Below are 25,866 nucleotides of genomic sequence, written 5' to 3' on the forward strand. Positions count from 1 at the left end.
AGTTTTGTAATTAATTCATCAGTCTCTTTCCTGAATGGTTTCTTTCTAAGACAGTTTTTCTCTGTCACTCACGCTGGCCCTGAACTTTCCATGCTGTAGCCCAAGCTGGTCTCTAATTCATTCTTCTTGCCTCAACCTCCTGAGACTTGCAACTATGCACTTATGTCACCATAGCTGAAGGAATCTGAGCTTCATTCTCTATGTGAGGAACCATTAAACATGTGAGTGTGTGTGTGTGAGTATATGTGTGTGCATGTGTATGTGTGTGCGTGTGTATGCGTGAGTATATGTGTGTGCATGTGTATGTGTGTGTGCGTGTGTGTATGTGTGTGTTTATGTGTATATGTGTATGCGTGTGCATGCATGTGTGTGTGTATGCGTGAGTATGTGTGTGCTTATGTATGTGTGTGCATGTTTGTGTGTGTATGTGTGTGTTTGCATGTGTGCATGTGTGTGTGTGAGTATGTGTGTGTGTGCATGTGTGTGTATCTGTGTGTGTATGTATGTGCGTGTATGTGTGTGTGTGTGTGTATGCACGCATGTGTGTGGTAGTGGAGGTGAAGGAGCAAAGAAAACACATAGTCTTTCCACTCAGTGTTTCCTAATTCTGGGTTACCTACATTAGAAACGCACAGTTTTGGTGTTCTAATAATTATTTTTGAAATCTTTTAAAGAAATTAGGAGAAGAGAAAATATATTTATGGAATCTTATGTTTACTCAAATATTTGTCATTTTAAAGACGTTTAAAATTTTCATTTAAAAGAGTCTTTTGTGTGGTTTTTGAGATAGCATGTGTACATGTGTGGGTGTGGGTGGAGCCCATTGGTAACCTCAGCTGCAATGTTTCTTTGAGATAAGGTCTCTTACGTTTACCAGGGGTCTTACCATAAGCACTGGAAGTATAAGTGCATGCCACCATACCCAGCTTTCACACGGGATAGAACTCAGGTCCTCAGACTTTTATGGTACACACTATTAACCCCTCGCATCTCCGCTGCTCTGAGATAGGGTCTCTTGTAGGCCACTTTGGTCGGGATGACTGAGAATGACCTTGAACTTCTAATCCTTCTGTCTCTACTTCACAAGGATAAGATTACAGGTGTGCACCACACCTCTGGTTGGTAGTATTGGGGACTGAACTTGGGGCCTCGTGTGTGCTGGGCGAGCATTACACCCTCTAATCTACATCTTTTTTTACAGAACAAATTTAGTCTTTTAACCATTGTAAGTGTTGGGTTTCATGATAGTAAGTATTCACATTGATGTGCACCGGTCACCACCGTCTGCATACAGAACTTTACACCTTAACTAACTGTATGCATTAAACACTGAACTCCTCATCCTACCGCCACTCTGTCTCTGTGAATGTGAGTGAATGTGAGTGTTCTGGGTACCTCATTAGCTACACTCACTCCTGCTGTAACTGACTTAGTTACGTCTAGCGCTTCCTTCATGTTACAAGCGAATAACATTCCGTTCTTTGTTTATACTGTAGTTTGTTTATACATTGATTTCCTGATGGACACTACTCCTGCATGTTGACTGTTACGCTGTTATAAAAATGGACGCACACATATCTGTTTTAGTCTCCGCTTTCAGTTCTTTGGAGTATATTCCCCAAAGAGGAGTTGCTGGAATATATGGTAATTTTTAAAAAAAACTTTTTGAGGAATTGTTTATTAGTGTCTCTTCTGCTGTTGTACTAGCTAGAACACCCTGAAAAGGCAACTTGAGAGAGAGAGTCTGTTTTTGCCCTATGATTCTGGACAAGATGCCATTCACCATAGCAGAGTGTCACAGTGGTTTCCACAGTGCCATGTGATGTCATTCCTCCGGCAGTGCACACGCTTCCAGACTCTCTCCAGCCTCACGGTGCTGGCCTTGTGTGTGTGTATGTGTGTGTGTGTGTGAGTGTGTGTATGTGTGTGAATATGTGTGTAAGTGTGTGTGTGGTGTGTATGTATATGTGTATGAGTGTGTGTGTATGTGTGTGGTATGTGTGTATGTGTGTGGTGTGTGTGTATGTGTATATATGTGTGAGTGTGTGTATGTGTGGTGTGTGTGTATGTGTGTATGTATGTGCGAGAGAGTGTGTGTACGTGTATATGTATGTGTTGTATGTGTGAGAGTGTGTGTATGTGTATATATGTGTGAGTGTGTGTATGTGTGTGGTGTGTGTATGTGTGTATGTATGTGCGAGAGAGTGAGTGTACGTGTATATGTATGTGTTGTATGTGTGAGAGTGTGTGTATGTGTATATGTGTGTGTATGTATGTATATATATGTGTGTGTGTGTGTGTGTGGTAAATGCCAATCTGAGACACATAAAGTAGTGTTTCATAGTGGTTTTTAATTACCTGCCCCTGATGATTTGTGGTGTGTGAAAATTTTCTGTGTGCTTGATAATTTTCACATTATTGAAGAAATGTCTGTTTAAGTTCTGTCCCCATCTTTAAACTAGACTGTTTGACTTTCTCTTGTGTTCGTTATATATTTTGGACAGTAATTCCATACTGAAGTCATGGTTTGTAGCTTTCTGCCATTTTTGTGGGACAAATATTTACCTTTCTCACCATTTTCCTCTTGATTTCAGTTTCTGTCTGGTGTCACTTCCGTAGCCTGGAAGACTTCCCTTGGCCTCTGTGAGGCACTTGTGCTAACAGTGCTCACTGCGGAGCCTCTGCTTCCTTTTCATGTTCAGTTTTCCACTCGCTGGCATTTTTAAAGCATAGTTTTTATAGATTCAGAATTTCCCTGCCCTTTGACCTTTCTTTGCTACACCGTCACACATTCTCCTTGGAAGGTTTTCTCTGGTTTTGACTTTTAACAGTTTAGAACATGCCTAGATATGGTTTTGTGTTTTGTTTTTAGTTTTTTGTTTTCTTTTTTTTCCATCTTCCTTCCCTCCCTCCCACTCTCCCTCCCTCTCTCCCTCTCTCTCTTTTTGTGATAGGATTTCTCTGTGTAACAGATTTGGCTGTCCTGGAACTCCCTCTGTAGATCCGGCTAGTCTCGAATTCACAGCGTGCGCCATCACCGACCAGAAGGTTTTGTTTTTCAAATAGATAATTTCTGTCAATCTGTCTTTTGTTCTTTGATTCTGCTTTTAGACATCATTATATTTTATTTGTTTAGTCTGTGGTGCTGTATGTGTGTGCACATATATGTGCACGTGTACTTGCCTGCGATGACTGTGAGGGCCAGAGGCTGAGGGCAGGTGGCTTCCTCTGTCACTTTCCTCTGCTGCTTTGTGAGATGGGTCTCGCGCTGTGCCCGGACTTCAATGTTTCCTGTAGACTGGCTGAGTCCCTGGGACCCTCCTGTCTCCACTCTCCCAGTGCTGGGGTGACAGATGCGTGTTTTCCATGGGTGATGGCGATCTGACACGGTCCTCATGTTTGCTCAGCGAGTCCTTCACTCCCCGAACCCTCTCTCTAGCCCAGATTCCTTGATTCTTCTGTTGAGCCGTCCTAGTGACTTAAAAAGGAAAAAAAAAAAAAAATAGTAAAACAAACAAACAAAAAACTCGAGTTGCTGCATTTTTCAACACAATTTCCCTTTTATTCTTGTTTTTAATTTTCTCTTGAATGAGACTGGTTCTCAGATCACTGTCATTATTCTTCAGCTGAGCAAACATGGTTTTCTTTGTCTCAATGAAAGTAACAGCCAGGCTGGCCTCAACCTCAGAGACTTGCCTACTTCTGCCTCCTGAGTACTCGGATTAAAGACATGAGCCACCACCGCCCAGCTACTTTTTAAATCCTTAATTTCTGCTTATGAAGTGAAAAAAACAGAAGGGCAAAGATAGGGAGGTAAGAATGATCATAGTCTTACTAGAGAGCAAAAGTGCTATGTGACCTGGTGTCCAGCCTGACATCTTTCGTGCATGCTTTTTGTAGATGTACTATACACCTGCCCTGCAAACCACTATGAAAATATTTAGTAAGACTTGGTGTCCATTTTCCTGTATTCTAAGATAATCCTATCAAACACAATTCTTAATCAATAATTAATTTTTCTTTTATTTACTTGTTTTTTAAAGACGATGTCTCATGTGGTGTTGCATGCCCTCGGATTCAGGTGCAGCCTTGAATTCCTTCTTCTTCTGCTTCCAGTTCCCCAGTGCTGGCTCTGCAAGCATATGCCACAACGTTCAATGATATATTCCAGACTTTGAATCCAGGGTCTTATGCATGCTAGACAACGTCTCTGCCTGAACTGACCTGCATCCTCAGCCCCTTAAAAAATAATTTACAAAATATTAGTAGCATACATGAATACATATCTTAATTCTTTTTTATTATTGGGAACTCTTCTTTTTAGCAATGATAGTTTTGTAGTTGAAATGACTTGAGTACTGACTGAATTGAGCATGAGAACATTCCAGGCTTTTATTTTGTGAGATAGAATCTCATGTTACCTCCAGCTCAGCTAAGGATGACTTTGAACTTCTGACCCTCCTGCTTCCATCTCTGGGGTGCAGAGATGATAGACAGGTGCCACTATAACAAGCTGTGTGGTAGAGCCCAGGGCCTTGTGTGTGCTAGGCACTCTTTCTCCTCAGCTGAGGTGTGCATCCACAGCCACCTTGCAGAGCCCTTAGTAATCTTTTAAGTTGACTTCTCCCAATCTGTTCCCATCTCTCACCAGCAGTCCATTCTAAACAACGCTTTCTTTTTTTTAATTTATAAAAGTTTATTAATTTATAAAAGTTTCCATTTCCGCCCCTCCTCCCAACACCCTCCCACTCCCCCCACTCCCTCTCCTACTCCCTCTCCATCCCTAAGAGCAGTCAGGGTTTCCTGCCCTGTGGGAAGTTCAAGTTCCGCCCCCCTCCCTCCAGGTCCAGGAAGGTGAGCATCCAAACAGACTGGATCCCAAAAATCCAGTATATGCAGAGGAAACAAGTCCCAGTGTCATTGTCAATGGCTTTTCAGAAAGACCCCGTGCCAGCCACATTCAGAGAATCCGGCCACATTCAGAGAATCTGGTTGGATCATGTGCTCGTTCAGTCCCAGTCCAACTGGCCTTGGTGAATTCTCATTAGATCAGTCCCCTTGTATCAGTGGGTGAACGCACTCCTCACGGTCCTGCCTTTCTTGTTCATGTTCTCCCTCCTTCTGCTCCTCATTTAGACCTTGGGGGCTCAGTCCGGTGCTCCAATGTGGGTCTCTGTCTCAATCCCCATCCATCAACAGGTGAAGGTTCCCTCTGGTTCTGCCTTCTTTGCTCACACTCTCTTTCCTTCTGCTTCTCGTTTGGACCTAGGGAGTTAAGTCCAGTGTTCCAATGTGGGTCTCTGTCTCTATCTCCATCCATCACCAGATGAAGGTTCTATGGTGATATGCAAAATATTCATCAGTATGGTTATGGGCCAAGGCCGGTTCAGGCACCCTCTCCTCTGTCCAGAGAACAATCTGGGGATCTCTCTTTGGACCTGGGATCCCCTTTATAATCTTTGTAATACTGTTTTTTTGTATTTAATAAACAGAAGACCCTAATAAGTTTGCTAATTTATTTGACCTACATGTTTAGTAGTTTATGTCTGGATTTTATTTCATTATTTATTTGTTGGTTTGTTTATATTTTGGTTTTTCAAGACAGGGTTTCTCTGTAGCCTTGGAGCTTGTCCTGGAGGTCCCTCTGTAGACCAGGTTTGTCTCAAACAACAGAGATCTGCCTGCCTCTGCCTCCTGAGTGCTGACATTAATAGTATGTGCCACCACCGCCTAGCTGGATTTTAACTTTTCATCATATATCATTTTAATTCATAAGAACTTGTTTTTAATTTTTCATCTCATAAATTGATTCAGATTTTGATTGGAGAAAAATGACAACTAATAAAAAGAAGAATTCCCAACAAAAGAAAAAGTAGGATCTATGTCTATGGTGGTTTGAAAGGAAATATTCCCCAAAGGGGGTGGCACTATTAGGAAGTGTGGCCTTGCTGGAGAAAGAGTGTCATTGTAGGGGCAGGATTTGAGGTCTCATATCCCCAAGTATGCCCACTGTCACAGTTCACTTCCTGTTGCCTGTGGACTAAGATGTACAACTCTCAGCTCCTTCTCCAGCACCATGCCCGCCTGCACGCTGCAATTTTTCCTTCCATGATGATAATAGACTAAACCTATGAAACTGTAAGCCACCCAAACTAAATGTTTTCCTTTATAAAAGTTACTGTGGTCATGGTATCTCTTCACAGCAATAGAAACCCTAAGACAATGTCATTATATAGTGCTGCTTTATTTGAAACCATTTAAAAATTAGACTTTATAGAAATATGCCATGACCTACAAAAGTGTTTACTAAATCTTATTTTTTTAAAGCAATTTCCATGAGTTGGTATAGTTTCAATCCACAGAAAATAAGTATTTTTTAAAAGGTTGTTCAGTTCCACTTTTAGAACTGGAAATGGAGTTGGGTGTGCCAGTACAGGCCTAAGACCCTAGTATTCGGCAAGGCTGAAGCAAGAAGAAAAAGGGTCTTTGCAGACTGGTAAGCGTTGTGCCGTCACGCTTTGGTGAGCAGCATCAGTCCTGCTAGACTTCTGATTGCACTGAGAGTCTCGACCCGGACAGTTCCCCCAAGTGCTGGTGTTGCACAGTTGCATTGTGACATTGGTAAGGGTCTAGTGAGCTCTACTTGTGACTTCCCTGCTGGGTTAAGTTCCAGCTTCCCATCCTAGGATGTTCTGGTCAAATGATGCTTGCTCTGAAAATATACTAGTGAGCTGAAGGAATCCCAGTAGCCTCTCTTCCTCATGTGTGAGCGTGACCATTCGTCTCAAAAACCAGAAGTGTCCAGGAATAAGCTTCTGAGTAATAAATAAAAATATTTAGATGCTTAAGTGGTGCTAGAACTACGATTTGAAGGGCAGAATTACATCGTGATAAATGAGGCTATATTAGTCTATTGGCCAGTGTTTATATTGGCCAGTGTTATATATTATATTTAGTTTATTTTAATATAAAAGGAGATTTGTTTGTTTGTTTGTTGAGACAGGGTTTCTCTGTGTATCTCTGGCTGTCCTGGAACTCATTCTGTAGACCAGGCGGGTCTTGAACTCACAGAGATCCACCTGCCTCTGCTTCCCTGAGTGCTGGGATGAAGGCATGTGCCACCACTGCCTTTTATCAGAATAAATGCCAAGAGATAATTATATTACCTGAACAATGGAACCCTTCTGTCACATTTGGGAAATTATCAGTTGGTATTTGAACTGAAGGACCATAATTCTTTGAAAATTCCTCCTTGGCTATCAATTAGATTTAAAAAAAAAAAAGAATGTGTAACTCAGGCTGGCTTTGAACTCGTGATCCTCCTGCCTCTGCCTCCTTCAGCAAATCCTGCCGGCATGTGCCACCACAACTGGCTTGATTTAACTTTTAAAACCTTTTCTTAGATTTATTTTTGGTTTTTTGTGTATTAGTATTTTGCCTGTGTTTATGTATGTGTACTACTTGTGTGCTTGGTGTCAGAAGAGGGCACTGAAGCCCACTGAACTGTAGTTCTAGAGGGTTGTAAACCATCATGAGTACTGGGAACCAAACATGGGGAGATAACTGTTAAAAGTGTATTCACTGAAGGCATATGTGTTCTTTTTTTAAAAAAAAAAGATTTATTTATTTTATGTATATGGTACTTTTATACACCTGCATGCCAGAAGAGAGCATCAATCCCATTATTGATGACTGTGAGCCACCATGTGGTTGCTGGGAGTTGAACCCAGGACCTCTGCAAGGGCAGCCAGTGCTCTTAACCTCTGAGCCATCTCTCCAGTCTGACATTTGTGCTCTAACATAAAGTTTTGTTTTTCCTCTAGAGGTTTTATGAGACGGACTTTTAAAAGAGTTGACCTTTTATCTTTAATAATAAAAAAATAACATATGGCGAGGAAGTTCTTCTGGCCTGAAGCCCCAGAGCTGCTCCTTTGTGTATTCCAGCAGCTCTCCTTCTGGTAGTGAATATGGCAGCTCATGTACCAGCGGTCACTAAAAAGAGTCGTGTATATGTGCAAAAAAATCATCTTTAGAAACATTAGAACTCATACAGAGGAGTGAGTGAGTTTTATGTCTATATTCTAAATGCCTTTTCTATTAAACAGCAACAAAAATACTAGCTCTGTAATGGATCATGGCAGTTTAATAAAGTACTTTAAATTTCAAACATGCTTATGAGAAGGTAGAATGTTTCACAGAGGAAACAGCAGTTTGTAGACGTTTTGGAAGCCATCGAATGTGGCGGTATTAAAAGGATTTTATAGAGAACTAAAAGGGGGTTTACAGATGGCTGATTCCTAAAGCAACTCTGATATTACTGGCTAGGGATGGGCCCTTCTAGGTTAAGTGGAAAGTGAGTCTATGCCATTTTGCCTAGACGAGACTACATAGTTCAGTACCTTGGTTAAATCAGTATAGTAACGTTCTGATAACATAAATACAGTTGATTCGGGAACTGAATAATTCATTTAAGTACCACTTAATGAAGTTGCCAGAATGACTACTGAGTTGTTAAATGATACATTTATATTGCTTTTCGTAGGCTTCCAGAATAATAGCTGGATTATGGCACATGTGTGTTATGCACATGTTTGTTTAGACAAGATCTTGCGATGTAGCTGTCTTACTGCTTCGTTTCTGTGAAAAGACACCTTGACCAAGACTTTTTATGGAAGAAGCCATTTAGCTGGGGCCTTGCTTATAGTTTTATAGGGTTGATCTGTTATCGTTATTGTGCAGAGCATGGTGGCTTGTGGGCAGACGTGGTGAGAAGTATTTGAGAGCTACATCCTGATCCCCAGGCTGTAGGGACACTGGGCCTGGCATGGACTTTGGAACCTCAAAGCACACCCCCAGCAACACACCTCTTACAGCAAGGACGCACTGTCTCCAACAAGGTCATACCTCCTTATCCTTCCAAACACTGTGCCAGCTAGGGGCGAAGAATGGAAATATATGAGCTGCTGGGGACGTTTTCATTCAAATCATCACAGTAGCCCAGTCTGGCTTCAGACTCAAGTTCTTCCTGCCTCAGCCTCCTGTGCACTAATTATACTCATACACCACCATACCTGGGAGCTTTCCATATTTCAGTGCAGAACATAGTAAAATTTTTAAGCAAATGATTATTTTAAGTTTGAGAGAAATGTAAGGAAATAGTAATAATACTTTAAATCATTATTTAAATTTGATTATACTATTTCAGAGTTTCCAAGTTGTAAACGGAGGCTGCTCATTCATTTCCCAGTCGCCCAGATCCAAATACTCACACAGAAACTTTATTATTACAACATGGTTTGGCCAGTGGTTTGTGCATATTTCTGGCTAGCTCTTACATCTTAAATTAGCCCATTTTTATTAATCTGTGTATTACCACAGACTTCGGCCTATTGGTAAGATTCTGGCTCCTGTTTTTGTGGGTCTAGAAGCCCCCTTTTTTTGTCTTAAGCTTTTTTTTAGGTCTTATGTGGATCCATACCCCAGATGGTGGATGCCATTTTGTAAACGGGTTCATTTTCCAGTTGTCCAGACCCAAATAATCACACAGAAACTATATTAATTACAGCACTGTTCAGCCAATGGTTTGTGCACATTTCTAGCTAGCCCTAACATCTTAAATTAGCCCATTTCTATTAATCTGTGTATCACCATGAGGCTGTGGTTTACCAGTAAGATTCTGCCATCTCCCTCTCCTTGTAACTTCATGGCATCTCTGACTCTGCCTACTCTCTCTATATCTCTGTTTGGATTTCCTGCCTGACTTTACTCTGCTAAGCCATTGGCCAAAACAGCTTTATTCAGCAACCAATAAAAACAGCACATGTATAGAAGGAGATCCCACACCAACAAGATGCAATTCTTTATAGAATTCTGTAGATTAGTTTTAGGTCACGAACTTGCCCCTTTCTTTTCTTTTGCCTTTTCCCTTCTTCCTTTTTTCCACTCTGAACTAAACTGAGGTTTTGTGCTCATGGTGTACTGCTGGTCCACACTATGGTTTCCCCATGACTTCCCATTTTAAAGTAAAAGGCTGATTGTAACCTTCTTCCATGTGCCCTGTAAGCCTACGAGAGGGAGTGAGCAAGAGAGAACACGGGGGGAAGAGGAAGAGAGGAACTGGAGGCATCTTGGGTTTGAGTGTCTTCTGGTTTCTTTGCTGGTCATCAGGGCTTAATCACAACACACTAGCTTTCTCCCCCTATAAGACCCTGGAGATATTGCACTTTCCTGTCCCCTTGAAGTCAGGAGTGCCTGTTCCTCTTATGCAATAAAATAATCTTATTACATCCATTCTATACAGACATCTTAGCAGAAGAGGTTTTAGGCTTCCAGAGCCATTGCTGTAGGTTGGGCCTGGTGACATTCCAAGTTGTGGGGATTCCACCAGCCTCTGACTTCAGTGAAGACTATTCAAAACAGAGTGTGCACTGTGTTGATGGGGTATACCTTGTGAGGAAGAAGGGACCTGTGTTGTCACCGAGACTTGAGGGTACCATTTCATCTATGCAGGCCAGTCTAACCTGACATGCAGGTTCTCTATGTCCAAGGGTAAGGCATATAATTTTTAAAATCTGAGGTAGCCCATGGAGTAGTGGGTGGAGGGCACGATCTACTTGGAATGTTGCTTGCAAGATTATGATTTTTCTATCATTTTAATTTTTATTGTAAATAGATTTTCTCATACAGTACATTGTGTTCACTGTTTCTCCCTCCCCCCATCTCCTTCCAGATCCTCCCCATCTCCCACCCTTACACATCCACACCCTTTCTCTCCTTAGAAAACAGCCAGCTGAACAAATAAACAAACAAACAAACAAACAAAAAGCCAGAACAGAACAGAAAGAAACAGGGTGGGGGGGGGAAGAGCCAAAGAAAAATTACAAGAAACACATAGAGACCGAGACACACATACGTACATACAAAGAAATCCCATACAAACACAAAACCAGAGACCATGACATAGAAGCAAAAGACCTGTATGGTTTAAAAAGAAAAAAAAAGCCCAGGCAAAAGCATCAAGGGACAACAGCCCTTCAAAAACACCACTGAAGAAGGGGAGGATTCAGGAGAGCTTGGGGGAATGGGATGGGTGGGATGGAGGAAGGATGGATGTGGGAGCAGGGAAGTAAATATCTTAATTAAGGGAGCCATTTTAGGGTTTGCAAGAGACTTGACTCTAGAGGGGTTCCCAGGTCCAATGAGAGATCCCCAGATTGTTCCTTGGGCAGCAGAGGAGAGGGTGCCCGAATTGGCCTTGTCCCATAGCCACACTGATGAATATCTTGCATATCACCATAGAACCTTCATCTGGCGATGGATGGAGATAGAGACAGAGACCCACATTGGAGCACTGGACTGAGCTCCCAAGGTCCAAATGAGGAGCAGAAGGAGGGAGAACATGAGCAAGGAAGTCAGGACCACGAGGGGTTTGTCCACCCACTGAGACGGTGGGACAGATCTAATGGGAGCTCACCAAGGCCAGCTGTACTGAGAGTGATGGAGCATGTGATCAAACCGGACTCTCCGAATGTGGCTGTCAATGAGGGCTGACTGAGAAGCCAAGGACAATGGCACTGGGTTTTTATTCTACTGCATGGACTGACTTTGTGGGAACCTGGTTTGTTTGGATGTTCACCTTCCTAGACCTGGATGGAGAGGGGAGGACCTTGGACTTCCCACGGGGCAGGGAAACCTGACTGCTCTTAGGCCTAGAGAGGGAGGGGGAGGTGGGGAGGGGGAGAAGGTGGAAATTTTTAATTAATTAATTAATTAATTAAAAAAACACCTCTGAGTTAGTTTTGTGTTAGCGTCTTCCATCCCCACTAGCTCTTGCAATTTCTTTTCCTTTTCTTCTTCCACAAAGTTCCCTGAGCCCTGAGGTGAGGGATCCAATGGAGACCTGACATTTAGGACGGAGCAGACCCAGGTCTCTGACTCTCAGCACACCATCCGGTTATGGGTGTTTGTTCCCACCTCTTGCAGGAGGAAACTTCTCTGATGATGACTGCGAGAGACCCTGATCTATGAATATTTCAGAATGTCCTTAGGAGTCATTTTATGGCTGTGCTCCTTTGGCAGGAAAATCACATTTGGTTTTCCCCTAGGTCCATGATCTATCTAGTCTCAAGTTCTTGGCTACCTGATAAGGAATCTTAAGGAAAGACTGACCTGTAGGAAAACCTATTTCCCTGATGATGGTTGCTGTGGAAGGGCCCGATGGTGGGTGGGCTTGAATGGTGAGAAAGCAGACAGTGCAGGCCATCAGCAGCAAGCCGGTAAGCAGCACCACCCCCTGGTCTACACCAGTTCCTGACTCTAGGTGTCTGTCTTGAGTTCCTGCCCTAAAATCCCAGATGGTGGACTACAACCTGTAATAAATAAACCTTTTCCTTCCCAAGCTGATTTGGTCATGGAGTTTTAACAGAGCAATAGAAGCCCTACTTAAGGCAGATAGTTGAGAGCAGATATGTACCAGACGGCTCCAGCAGAAGATGGACGCAAAGGTAGGGCAAGCCTGGCGTGGCATCACCCCCTCCCCTCCGTTAGCCAGAGTGAGTGCGTCTGTGCTGGTGAGCTCAGGCTCTTTACCACCCTCCCCAAGTCTCCCCTCCACTGCCTCAGTGAGATTTCACTGTAGATGTACCGTGCATCTGTTAGGCATTTGCTGTATATTCTGTACTTTTCATTTTTTTTAAGAAATTTTTTTTTTTGGCCCCTGGGAACCATTTTCTTTGGTCAGATGCTTGTCTTCACTGATAATTTTAAAAGTTAAGATTTTTTTCTCTCATGTAAGAGGGCATTTCCACTCCAGTAAGCTAAGTTTAACCATCTTGAGTGAGAACTCTGTTGTCTAATACACCTGCGCTTTTATATGCACTTTATTTTAAGCTAATTATTATTTAAATAAGTATGCAAAAAAATTGGGCGCATTGAGAACACAAAAAAAATTAACCTTTGTATGTTGTATAGAAGACAGTTCTTTTCTACATTAAAAGGTCTCTGAACCACAGTCTTTGTGTGGAGGCCATGTTTGCGTGTCATTCTTCCAGTGGATATTTACGAAGGGCATATGGTGTATAACACAGCAACAGCATCGAGCACCCAGTGGCTCAGTGTTCTCTATTCTTTGTCGACCACGATGCCAGTGTGGGTTTTATTCTTGCCTAATATCAGCTTGTCTGACTGTATCGAATCTCAAACACAACCAATGAAGAGAAGAGGGATCTTGCTTTTAGAAAAAACAACGAACTCCGGAGTTGGCATAACCCTTTGTCTACCACACTATAAATAGAGCGCAGGGGAAGACCGAGGGCCAAGTTCGACAGGATGGAAAGTCGATGCAGATCTTCTCTTGGGTCTGCTCTGCAGTCTGTGACAGTTGTCTGGCGGCACCAGCACACACACTCTGTCTGCAGTGTGGGAACCGGCTTAAATTCCTAGACTATTCTCAACAACCAGCATACTGTCCAAATACACATATTGCAGCGAACAGCAGAGCTTAAATATATCTTAAGGCTGTCTCTCTCTGCATAGTTTCCAAGGAGCAAAGAAATGCAGCTCGAGGGTGAGTTTCAGATTATCTAGACCATAAAGGGCAGCTGTATTTCTGGTAGAATAAGAGGCAGCACAAGTTACGTGAAGACTGTCTCGACAAGACATCTGGACGGAGTCCGACATTCGTCTGTTTTACACAAATATTTACCGAGTTCTTTCACCTCCGCCCTTTAGTGAATAAAACAGAAGACCTCATTGTCACTCATTCGTGCCTCTGACTCTTGAGCAAATATAACCTGGACCAACTTTTCACTCTTGTATTCGGAATGTGTCTGAGAGTCTGTAGCGCTGGTGGTATGCTACTGGGAGCTCCGTTCTTAAAGCCCAGGGAAGAGTGTTCACCTGTCAGCCTCTCACACGTACATCTAGCCAGGCAGTGTGCTCCTGACCCCGCTAGGGAATGAGAATACCTAGCCAGTCCCTATGGGGGGACAGACAGACAGAGCGTACCACGTTTGGAAGAACATAGAGTATGTTAAGTGATGGCAATGATTCCTCCCACACTCTTGGAGGAGCACAAAGGGTTCTCACTAAAATGAACACACCTAAATTAGCTCTGTGTGGGTGAAAGGTCAATATTCCCATTTGTGTGCATGGGGGGTTGTGGTTGAGAGTAAACTCAGGACTTCATGGGTACAGTGTAAGCACTGTACCACGCTCCTTATCCCCAACCCATGACTCTTGGTCTGGCTTTTAACTTTCACTGGGGAGAAGGGAGATAAACAAGGTGGGTTCTAATTAAAGGAAACAGTTGGGGTAGCTCTGTAAGGCCTACCACAGCAACTTTTCACAGCTACAAGTGTCGTTTGGGTCTAAGAGGTAAATTCTAGTCCACTGAAACGACCACAGCAGTGCCAAGAATCAGTCCTTACAATAATGGCAAAATGAATACTTTGGAGAAGCCAAAAGGCCAACACAAACACACCTTGTATGACAGAGCAGATACTCAGGTTAGAAGGTTGCTAAGTAATGTGACATTGAGACAGTTGGTAAGCTGCTTGGAAACTAACAGATTATTTTGTTCCAAGTTGTTTTATTTAGGGGACAGTGACCACCAGCAGGTTAGAAAAGAGAGGATCAGGATGCCTTTTGTGAAATGAAACTTAAGCTAGCACTAATGAGTTCAGGAACACAGATCACAAGTCGTTGTTAGCAGTTTCATTTCCTGTTGGATATGTTGAGCATGTGAGCTTGTCATTCCTTCTTGGTCCTCATGCTCACAAGCACCCTCCATCTGAATTAATTTCCCCCTTTGTCTCCCTCTGGAACATCAGAAAGTTCGAACAGTGACCCGTGCTTTTCCTTTTTGTGCTATGCAGATGCTATAGCTATCCTGTTCCCTAGCTGGCTGTCACTCACACGAAGGAAAGTTACAGAGCCTCACCTAGAAGAGGTTTTCATGCCCGGTGGAAAGTTGTTGTAGCCAATCCAAATAAAGTGTGGAAGCTACATTAGCCAGATGATCCAGTGTGTGTGTGTGTGTGTGTGTGTGTGTTATCCAGCCTAGTATCATTAGACTTTTATTTGACAAATTCTTAACTTCCCATTTCCTCATCACCAAGCAACATCTTAATTATGATTTGGCTGCTTCTGTGGTTTTCTGCAGGGAGAGGACTGGCTGGTCATGCTGACTTCATGCTTTATCCAGGAAGTTACTTACCAAATTGACATTCTGGTTTTATGTATCATCGGAGGTCTTTAAATATGAGCTTGCTCCCAAGAAACCATTTGTGCTGGGATTTCCCAGATACAAAATGAAATCTAGGCATTGTGCTGGCCAATCTGCCACACTCTTTAGGCATACAACAGCAGTTGACAGCAAAGGTTCCAGAGTCAGGATAGACAGTCCTAGGATCAAATACGGGCCATGCCATTTGCTAGGATGTGTGACCCTGATTTTTCCATGTGCTGGTCTTTCATCTGTGAAGTCGTTACCTGCTGTAGGATTGTGAGATTGCATAAGAAAGTATTCTCTAAGTCAGGGCTTCTGAGCCTCAGTACTACTGGCATTTGAAACCAGATAATACTGTGTTTGGAGATGGCTAATTGCAGGGGGATCACTGTGTACCGTAGGCTCTTTAGCAGCATCCCTGACCCAAGCCCATTATGTCTGTGGGCTCCCCTAGCCACTCACACTTGGAGGATCTACTGCTGTGGCTGCATAGAGTAGGGCCTGCAGAATGGAAAATTACGTTGGGCTTTATAATAATGATGACAAAGGTGCTAAGGAGGATAGATATTATTCTTGATACCATCCTGAGACCCCTGGGAAGGCATTTGTGGTTCTTATTTATTGATATAACTATTATTATTATTATTATGTTCTTTCAGTTCCTATATCTTAGCCAAGATAAACTCTCTATATAGACTCAAGTAAAAATTAAAAAGAAAAAACACCCTACCTTTATCAAAAATGAAAGAAAACAAATCTTGTAACTTTGGAGCCTGTCCTGGAACTAGGTTTTATAGACCAGGCTGGCCTCGAACTCACAGAGATCTGCCTGCCTCTGCCTCCCGAGTGCTGGGATTAAAGGTGTGTGTCACCACCACCCAGCGAGAAAACAAATCTTTAGGTTTGCAAGTGAGAAAATGGTGTCAAGCTCATAAAGTGGGTATTCTTGTGATGTGTAGTGTTGGGGATAAGTCATTCAAGTTAAACATTGGGGCAATTCCTTTCTCGGCACACATTGCTATAGTAAGCATAAAGAAACATGCATAATCCGTGAAATTTTGTAATAAACATTAGCAAGTTGATTTAAATTATTTTGAGCATTCTAAGAGTAAAACGATGTTTTGAGAACTGACTGTGTCCAGGTGTGGTCACCTTTAATACCAGCATGTGGGAGGCAGAGGCAGGTGGATCTCTGTGTTTGAGGTCATCCTGGCCTGCATCGTGGGTTCTAGGACAGCCAGGGCTACATAGGGAGACCTTGTCCTATAAAAAAGAAAAAGAGAGAAAGAAACTGGCTTTAGTCAAAAAGGAAATAGCGTATTCCCATAAATGACAACAAAGGAGATATACATAGTCAGTATTTGGGAGTTGTTCACATTTAATAGTTTAAATATTTAAATCCTTTCTTTTAAATTGGCAAAGATTCTAAGTGCAGGCACCCAGCTCTTTTATGTAGCCAGAGAGTCTTTTTATAATCTTTGTAAAACAATGGATGGGTGCAGGCTTTTGTAATAAATATGCCTTAAGATTTGCCATGCCTTTTAGGCTCCCAGAAAAACATTTGGAATAATCCAAAATGTCTACATGTATTTATGGTGAAGAAGTACAATATTGCAAAAATATTGTAATAGAAGCCAGTTAAATGCTTCGTATTAGGAGGAGTTAATTACAGCAAGGCAACACAATTTGTAGTCCTTAACAATATTTACTGTTTCTGGTGACACAAACATTCTTCAGTGTTAAAGGGAAAGAAAGCAGGTTTTCAGGCTGCATGTGCAGTACAATTCCAACTCTTACGAAGACCAGGAGGAAATATTCTCAGTATTAGCAACGTTTGTTCCTGAGAAAGCGGTTTATGAATAATTCATGAAAGTTTATCATAGTTATATGATTAAATTGATCATTTCATGGCAAACTTAGATGTTTTTACTGTTCATGTTCTCTTCAGTAATTCTTAGGTCATAAACATTTCTTTGCCTTGGAAATAAAGATAAAAGGGTTACGTTTTAAATAGGAATAAGCAAAAAGCAATCAACAGTGTTGCAAAGTATGGCTTTATATTATAAAAATTCCTTATAAATTAAATTTAATCAATTTAGGGGGTGAATTTCTTGCTCATAATTAATGGACTTTTTAACCATCATGGTACTCTTTATGATCATTAACTTAAAATTTTTTTGTTGAGATTATAATATAGTCTTATCATTTATCCCTCCCTTTTTCTCTCTCCAAATGTTCCACATCCTCCTCTTTGCTCTCTTTCAAATTCATAGCCTCTGTTTTCATTAATTGTTATTAACATGCATTGTGCACACGTGTACTGTATTCCTAAATATTATTTGTTATTTGTACACATGTTTTTGACCACTTGAACATGTGCTGGGGAAACTGTTTCTCCCCCTTTCTGCATTCTTTAGTGACCTGTAGTTCTTTGTGTAGAGTTGAGATCCCTGGGCTTTCCCCGCCTACATTAGTGTGCCTGTTGGTGTCATCCTGTTCACCTCATGCTTAGGCGGTCATGTTGGTGTAGTTTCTGACATCGCAAGGAGATATAATCTCACAGCAAACTCCCTGATCCTCTGGCCTTTGCCATCTTTCCATCATGATTCCTGAGCCTTAGGTGTGGGAGTGTTTTGTAGATGTATCCATTGTGACTGGGTTCCACAACTCTGCGTTTTGATTGGTTGTGGTTATTTGTAATTGTCTCTGTCTGTTGCAAAGAGGATTTTCCTTGATGAAGGGTGAAGACTACGCTTATCTGTGGGTATAAGAACAAGTATTTAGAATCTAGTTAGGAATTCTGCTGGCTTAGTAAAATGGTAGCTGTAGATTCTTCTGCAAGATCCATGACTTCGTTAGTTCTTTGACTAGGTTTCCAGAACCAGGTATGGTTTCCTCCCTGTTGACAGGTCGTAAGTCCTATTAGACAACTGTTGGTTACTGCCAAGGTATACCTGTCACCACTGCACCCTTAGGGTTATCATGCCATATCTGGGTAGGACTGTTGGTTGCTTCTCTCCTTTGGAAGCTTGTCTGGCGTCTTCTGGTTCCATGGACTCTAGTCCTCAGGGAGGAGGCTTTCAAATCAGTACCAGCTCAGGGACTTCTGGGTCCTGTGTCTGAAGTTCACTGATGATTAAATTGTAAAGGTATTTACTGCATGTATTTGACGAACCAGTGTTTAAAATGTCCCCTTTTTATTTGCAGTTTGTGCAGAAGCTTATAATCCTGACGAAGAAGAGGATGATGCGGAGTCCAGGGTACGTAGTTGACTGGATTGGGTGATGGCAAATGCATTATGTAAGGAAAATAATAATGGGCACGCAGACTTTCGGGACAGACAATGAAATTACTTATTTCTTTTCCTCATCTTATCTTGAGAGTCTACTTTTACTTCAAATTCTATAGAAGTATTTTTATCTGCCCCACACACACACTCTGCACATCGTCTCTCTTGGATAAAACAAGACAGGAATGTCAGTCCTCACTGAAGTTATGGTACAGTCCTTACACTAAAGGCATCCTGATGATGAAAATGTTTTGAGCTATTTATTTTTCTTATAGCCATAGTTCTTTATAAAAGGTGTTCCTGCTATAGAGAGATACTGGTAAAGACCTTCTGCTCCCATCAGTTGCTAACAGAAGGTTCCTCAGAGGCAGACAAGCCTCAGTAGAATCACAAGGAAGGTGCCAGCACAGCACACACCAGGCCTTGTGCAGACTGACTCTTGGACCCTGACAGTGTGGTAGTATTTGCCTTGTGTGCTTTGATACAGCTTTCAAGCAGTGCCCTTAGCTTACGTCTCCCATTAGTGATCCAGTAAGAAGGAAACTAAGTAAGAAATTACTGTGCTTGAACATGAAGAAAAGTAGTAACTTCCCTCCCTCCCTCCTTTCCTCCCCTCCTTTCCTCCCTTCTTTTCCTCCCTCTCTCCCCTCCTTTCTTTCTTTCTTTGTACATAGCTTGGGAAAATCTCTTTTGCATCTTCAGCCTTAAGAAGTGTTTTTTAAAAAACCTCTATCTATAGCTCTGAAAAATGCAGAAAAGCAGACAGTGGGTCCAGAGTTTTTAGACTGTCGAGCTCCTGAAGTATATGTATATCCTTGATATAAACAAATATACATATGCAGTCAGATTCTTCTGTTGCTAATCTGGAACATGCCATTGTTGCTCTGTGTGTGTGCTGCAAACCTTCCTTGCCCATCACATGCTTCATCAGTACACCCAGCAGAAACAGTAATGGTGACAGTCAGGGAGTACACACCGTCCTATGTTTGTGGTTAACTGTGTGTGCTAAAACTTAGTAATCAAGATCATTTGAGGTAGTTTAAACTAGTTTTAAAAATCTAAATCTAAGCCTGGTGGTGGTGGTGGACACCTTTAATCCTAGCATTTGGGAAGCAGAGGCAGGAGGATCTCTGTGAGCTCAAAGCCAGCCTGGTCTACAGAGTGTGCTCCAGGACAGCCAGGGATACACAGAGAAACTCTGTCTTGAAAAATCAAAAATAAAAAAAAATCTAAAACTAAGGAACATAGTTTGAAAGTAGCATTCAGTATCTTATTTTATCTCATTGACTCTCTTCAGGCTTTGGGAGGAATTTTAGATACCATCGAATCTGTGAATTAGTTGAGTAAAATGTTTTGGCTCGTTCATTCTCATTCTAGGTAATATTCGCTTAGCAGCCAATCAAATGGATTTAAACATAAGAAACACCAGTGAGAACTCTTTAGATACATGTTTAGATGTATTACCAATTCCAGAAAGAGTTCAGAGGTCACACACAGACCGAGGCTGCCTGGCTTTGGGGCAGTGGTTCCCAGCCTGTGGGTGTTGACCACTTTGGGGGTCATATCAGATATCCTGCATTTAAGATACTTACATTATGATTCATAACAGTATCAAAATTACTGTTTATGAAGTAGTAATGAAATAATTTTCTGGTTGGGAGTCATCACAACGCGAGGGACTCTGTTGAAGGGTCGCAGTGTTAGGGGGGTTGAGAACCCCTGCTCTTGGGTTCTTCAGCAGCAAAGGACTCTGTTGAAGGGTCGCAGTGTTAGGAGGGTTGAGAACCCCTGCTCTTGGGTTCTTCAGCAGCAAAGAGCGGATATTGAGGGGTGACTCACCCGCCACACTCTCCCTATTGCTGGCTTTCAGTTCAAGATCCGGTTTCCCAGGAGCTTCTAATAAACCCAGTACTGGCTAGTTGGGGCAGGGCCAGGAAATCAAGACTCAGAGATCAGTTGTATAAATAAGGGAAGACATTTTCTTTTTTTAAAAAAAATTGGTTTGTTTTTTTTTTTGAGCTATATATTTTTTTCCATTCCCTTCTCCTTCTCCTCTACCCTCTTCCATGGTCCCCACGCTCCCAATTTACTCAGGAGATCTTGTTTTTTTTTTCTTCCCTTGTAGTTTAGATCCATGTATGTCTCTGTTAGGGTCCTCTTTGTTGTCTAGGTTCTCTGGGATTGTGTATTGTAGGATGGTTTTTCTTTGATTTATGTCTAAAAGCCACTTATGAGATAGTACATATTATAATTGTCTTTCTGGGTCTGGGTTACCTCACTCAATATGATATTTTCTAGATCCACTCATTTGCCACAAATTTCAAGATGTCATTAATTTTTTCCACTGTGTAGTACTTCATTGTGTAAATGTACCACATTTTCCATATCCATTCTTCGATTGAGAGGCATTTAGGTTGTTTTCAGGTTCTGACGATGACAAATAATGCTGCTATGAACATAGTTGAGCACATGTCCTTGTGGTACAATTGAGCGTCCTTTGGGTATATACCCAAAAGTGGTATTGCTGGGTCTTGAAGAAGGTTGTTTCCTAATTTTCTGAGAAATCATCACACTGACATCCAAAGGGGTTGTACCAGCTTTCACTCCCACCAGCAATGTTGAAGTGTTCCCTTTATCCCACATCCTCTCCAGCATAAGTTGTCATTAGTGTTTTTGATCTTGGCCATTCTTACAATTGTAAGATGGAATCTCAGAGTTGTTTTGGTTTGCATTTCTCTGATGGCTAAGAATGTTGAGCATTTCCTTAAGTGTCTTTCAGTCATTTTAGATTTTTCTGTTGAGAGGTCTCTGTTTAGGTCTGTACCCCATTTTTTTTATTGAATTATTTGTTCTTTTGATGACCAATTTCTTCAGTTCTTTGTATATTTTGGAGATTATTCCTCTGTCCAATGTGGGGTTGGTGAAGATCTTTTTCCATTCTGTAGGTTGCTGTTTTGTCATGTTGACCGTGTCCTTTGCTTTACAGAAGCTTTTTGGCTTCAGGAGGTCTCATTTATTAATTGTTTCTCTAAGTGAATGGCAGTCATTTTCTTATGGAAGGTGTGTGTGCTGGCTAGTGTGGTGGCTGTCATTTTAACAGAAGCTAGGGCCAGTTTTAGAAGAGGTAACTTTTATTGAGAAAATACCCCCACTAGATTGATCTTTGGGCAAGCCTGTGTTATATTTTCTTGATTGATGATTCATGTGGGAAGGCTTAGCTCAGTGGATCACGCCTAGGGGCTGGTGGTCCTGGGTTCTATAAGAAAGCAGGCTGAGCAAGCCCTGGGCAGCAAGCCAGTAAGCAGCCCCCTTCCTCGACCTCTGCATCAGCTCCTACGTCTAAGTGAACCCTATTAGTTGCTTTTCTGATTCTTTTCCTTGAAAGGCAGCAGAAGTTCAGAGCAGGAATTGGCAAACACTTTATATGGGGATTATTTTTTAACTGAAATCTCACCATTTCTGAACATGAATATTTAGTGTTTGGGAGTTGGAAGCGCTCTGAAAGCTGCTCCGCCCTCCTGTTGTGGCTCAGAATCAGCACAGGCAGTGCACAGATGTAGGCATGTCTGTGTTCTGAGGACACTTGGATTTCCTCTCATTTCTGTGTGTGTGTGCGCACGTGTGTGTGTGTGTGTGTGTGTGTGTGTGTGTGTGTGTGTGTGTGCAGGGGTCATGGGTGAGAGGGGGAGAGAGAGACAGAGAGGGAGAGAGAACACAAAGGTAAAGCCATTCTTTGCTTGGAGACCATTCTCTGCAGATGTGCTTGCAGGGGTGAGAGTGGGGAGGGAGGAAGGGGGAAAGAGAGAGGGAAACAGAGAATACAAAGGTAAAGCCATTCTTAGCTCTGAGACCATTCTCTACAGATGTGCTTGCAGGTTTGGGACTGTTCTGGGGTGTGAGTGTGTTCTCTTAACCAGCTTGTCAGGGATGAATCCCAGCTCTGCAACTCAGAAACTGTTAGATGATGGAGAAGTCAATCGAGTGTGTGTGTGTGTGTGTGTGTGTGTGTGTGTGTGTGTGTGTGACCTAAATTACCACCTGTTTTCAGGGGTCTGCTATTAGGATAAAATGAATTGATATTTATGGAGCTCTTAAAATACTACCTGGGGATGGGCAGTGGTGGCACACGCCTTTAATCCCAGCACTTGGGAAGCAGAGTCGGATGGGTCTCTGTGAGTTCAAGGCCAGCCTTGTCTACAAAGTGAGTAGCAGGACAGCCAGGGCTACACAGAGAAACCCTGTCTTGAAAACACTAAATAAGTAAATACACCTGGCATACATAAGATGCCACATAAGTGCTTGTTTAACAAGATTTTTATCCTGAAATAAGGAATTTTAATAAAAATCGTAAGAGCCTATAGGCAAAAACTCACACTTTGAATACATTGTTAAAGCTGAAGAGTCCAGAGACAAGCCTAGTGCATAGAATGATGTCAAGTCTAATGAAATCACAAGTCCATAGAAGCGGGCAGTATCTTAGTCAGGGGAATATCTGCCCTCTAACTGCTCCCAAAGCACAGACTGTACTAGGCTAAGGGTCTTGTCAGGGAGGAGTGGGTGGTGAGCAAACTGCATAGACAGCAGCCCTGGAAAACATTTTAGAAGTGTTAATTGGTTAGAGCCAGGAGAGCAGGGGAAAAAAAAGTCTTCCCTGTTGAGACCTCACCAGAAGAGAAACTTTGGGGAGAAAGGAGAGAGACTTGAATTGGCAGAGGGTGAAGCATCACAGAGTGGAGTCCAAACCATAGTCTGGCATTTCCACCACCGCACCGCTGCCACGGCCACCACCCTGTGGCTGCCCTGCAGGCACTCCCTTAGTAGCTTTCAGTGTGAGAAGTAGCCTTTCACTTAATCTCTTGTGTTTTAAGTAGAAAGTGGTGAGTGTGTCATCTGAGGTTTGAAGGTTTCTGTGTAGCACTGATAATTAGTGGTCTATTCACCTGTCATCTTAGGGCCTAGGCTCAGATGGTCAACAGGCTGTCCATACCTTACACCTTACGTAGTGACTTCCCATAGCACGAGAAAAAAATGTCTGGCGGAAATCATGTAAGGGAATAAGGTTTGTTCTGGATCCAGTTTCTGGGGAGTTTCAGTGCATCGTGTCGGGGAGGTGTGTCTGTGGCGGTGTCAGGAACGTCACAAGGCACCCTTCAGAAAGGGAATGCTGGCCTGGAACTACTAGCAGCTGTAGGAAATGCCTGCACATCCCGTCTGCTTAGACTAGCTGGGCCTCATCTGCTAACGACTCCACGGCCTTCAAAGTAGCAGCACAAATAGGAAACTCAGTCTGTGGGGACACTGAGTCCCAAGCCACACACTTTGATTGGAAAACTGCTGAGATTTGCTCACTAGCAGATAGTCTTTCGTGTTACCTATAGATCAGAGAGGTCTCCAATACTGTAAATGCCAGTTCCTTCAGGCTTAGGCTTCGTTGGTTTGTAGCCATCTCTTCTGCCAAGGTAAATGTCCCTGTACGTGTTGATGTTTCTGTGGGCACAGATTCCCTGCTGCCTGATTCTGCTTGCTTTGATGGGAGGGGGTGGGCATTGGCTTAGCAGGTCCTACAGAGTTTATCTGTGTACCCCTGACTGCCCTGGAACTCACTCTGTAGACCAGGCTGGCCTTGAACTCAGACATGTGCCTGCCTCTGCCTCCCAGGTGCTGGGTTTAAAGGTGTGTGCCACCACTGCTCAACTGCAGCCATTCTTTGAAGGAACATTGAATTAGGAGAAAGTCGTGTGTTGGTCTCCAGGAACCCACTCCATGATTGCTTTCGGAAGTGTCTTTCACCTCTTATTTTATATTTATAAACTACCAATGTTCACAAGAAATATAGCCTTTTAGTGTTAGGGATATAGCTTTTACCTCCCATGAGCAAGGCTTTGGGGTCAATCCCCATGTCTCGAAAAAAGAACCCAGCCTCACTGGTCCATTGAATCTAACGTTAGTCCAAAGAGCCTCAGAAGTTGACAGGCTTCTCTCACAGGGAACCCTCTGACTGCTTCATTACCCTGAGTAAATGTTCAGTGAGAAGATAGAACACCAGCTTCCCTTAACTTTATCCTAAATGAGCGCATCAGTATTTCCTGGATTCATTTCCCCTGAACGCACATTCTCTTGGGGGGCAGTAGGTGGTTGCTTGGTCCTTTCTATAAATTCCTAACATGCTGTTGGGGCAGTTACCTGCAATTTTTCTAAAATCTTATTTAATTTTGATGCAGTACACATGTAAGAATTTCCTTGCTTCTGCAGACATTATCAGGTTTTAAAGGAAAGAGCTGTAGCCTAAAGAGTTTAAGTTCAGTCCCAACGGAATGAGGGCAGCATCTAACTTTCCAACGTAGCTGTGTAACACTTTATCCTTTTGTACGTGTCCATGTAGCCTGGGATGTTTGTTGTCTTTATTGCTGCGCATGCATCTTCTCATAATGTGGTTTCTGGTCTTGGGGAGAACTCTCTTCCCGGGAGCTTCTAAGCACAGTGCTGGTGGCTGTGCTCTGTAGACCAAGGGATGGCTCATGGACTAACCCTTGTTAGCCACCCAGAGTGAATGTCATGCCACCTGTGAGTGAACCTGAGCGTTAACCATTATTCTCCTTGGCACTCCTTTTGACTTTTGTTGGATTTTACCTGGTATTAACGGTTGTGTTTGTTTTCTTGATTTTTGATGTCTTTTCAGATAATACATCCCAAAACTGATGATCAAAGAAACAGATTGCAAGAGGCTTGCAAAGATATCCTGCTGTTCAAGAACCTGGATCCAGTAAGATAAATTATAATAATAGAAGTGGGTCAAGACCTGGGCAAGGACCTGAATTTCTCCCTTTACAAGCCCAGTTCACTCTGGGATCATGGTGGAGGCGGACGGTTGCATGCACTTTCTGGTCTTGGATCTGTGGATACCGGATACACTGTGTTAGAGTGCCAAGGGAAGATAATGTCATATTCTTACAGCCAACCCTGGGGTGGTACAGGGAAGGAGAGGCTAGACCCCTATGTACCTCAGAGAATGCCATATTCTCACGCCCAACCCTGGGGTGGTGAAGGGAAGGAGAGACTAGACCCCTGTGTACCACAGAGGCCCCTGGTGGTGCAGAGAGGGAGAGGCTAGGCCCCTGTGTACTGCAGAGACCCCTGGTGGAGGTCTTCCCTGCTGCTCTCAACTTCAGTAATAGGAAATATTTGAATGCGTGTAAGCTCTACATTGTTCGTATTTTAAATGTAGCATTTTACTTGGCTCAAGGCAAGGGAATGTTTGATTCTTGGAAAGAATTTTGACATCTCTAGTCTACACAGAGGGTGTTTCTAGCATACCGCTTGGTATGGCATGCGTGTTTAGATTTAGCTTCAC

At 42.6% G+C, this 25,866-nt stretch overlaps 1 protein-coding gene and 1 long non-coding RNA gene across 2 annotated transcripts in view; one reads left to right on the top strand and one right to left on the bottom strand.

Annotated features, from left to right (window-relative positions):
* The window catches only part of Prkar2b (protein kinase cAMP-dependent type II regulatory subunit beta), a 100,508-nt gene that overhangs the window by 40,259 nt on the left and 34,383 nt on the right, over positions 1–25,866 (top strand). The window contains exons 3-4 of the mRNA XM_048415451.3: positions 18,434–18,486; positions 25,195–25,278. Of these exons, the coding sequence (XP_048271408.1) occupies positions 18,434–18,486; positions 25,195–25,278 (137 nt within the window). The remainder of the gene's footprint in view (positions 1–18,433; positions 18,487–25,194; positions 25,279–25,866) is intronic.
* LOC125387721 (uncharacterized) overlaps positions 3,147–25,866 on the bottom strand; it is a 51,712-nt gene continuing 28,992 nt past the window's right edge. The window contains exons 3-4 of the long non-coding RNA XR_007227974.3: positions 4,031–4,132; positions 3,147–3,478 (exon numbers count right to left, since the gene is read on the bottom strand). This is a non-coding gene — a long non-coding RNA (uncharacterized LOC125387721). The remainder of the gene's footprint in view (positions 3,479–4,030; positions 4,133–25,866) is intronic.

Source organism: Myodes glareolus, chromosome 11 (assembly GCF_982192425.1).
Source record: "Myodes glareolus chromosome 11, mMyoGla1.1, whole genome shotgun sequence".
NCBI lineage: Eukaryota > Metazoa > Chordata > Mammalia > Rodentia > Cricetidae > Myodes > Myodes glareolus.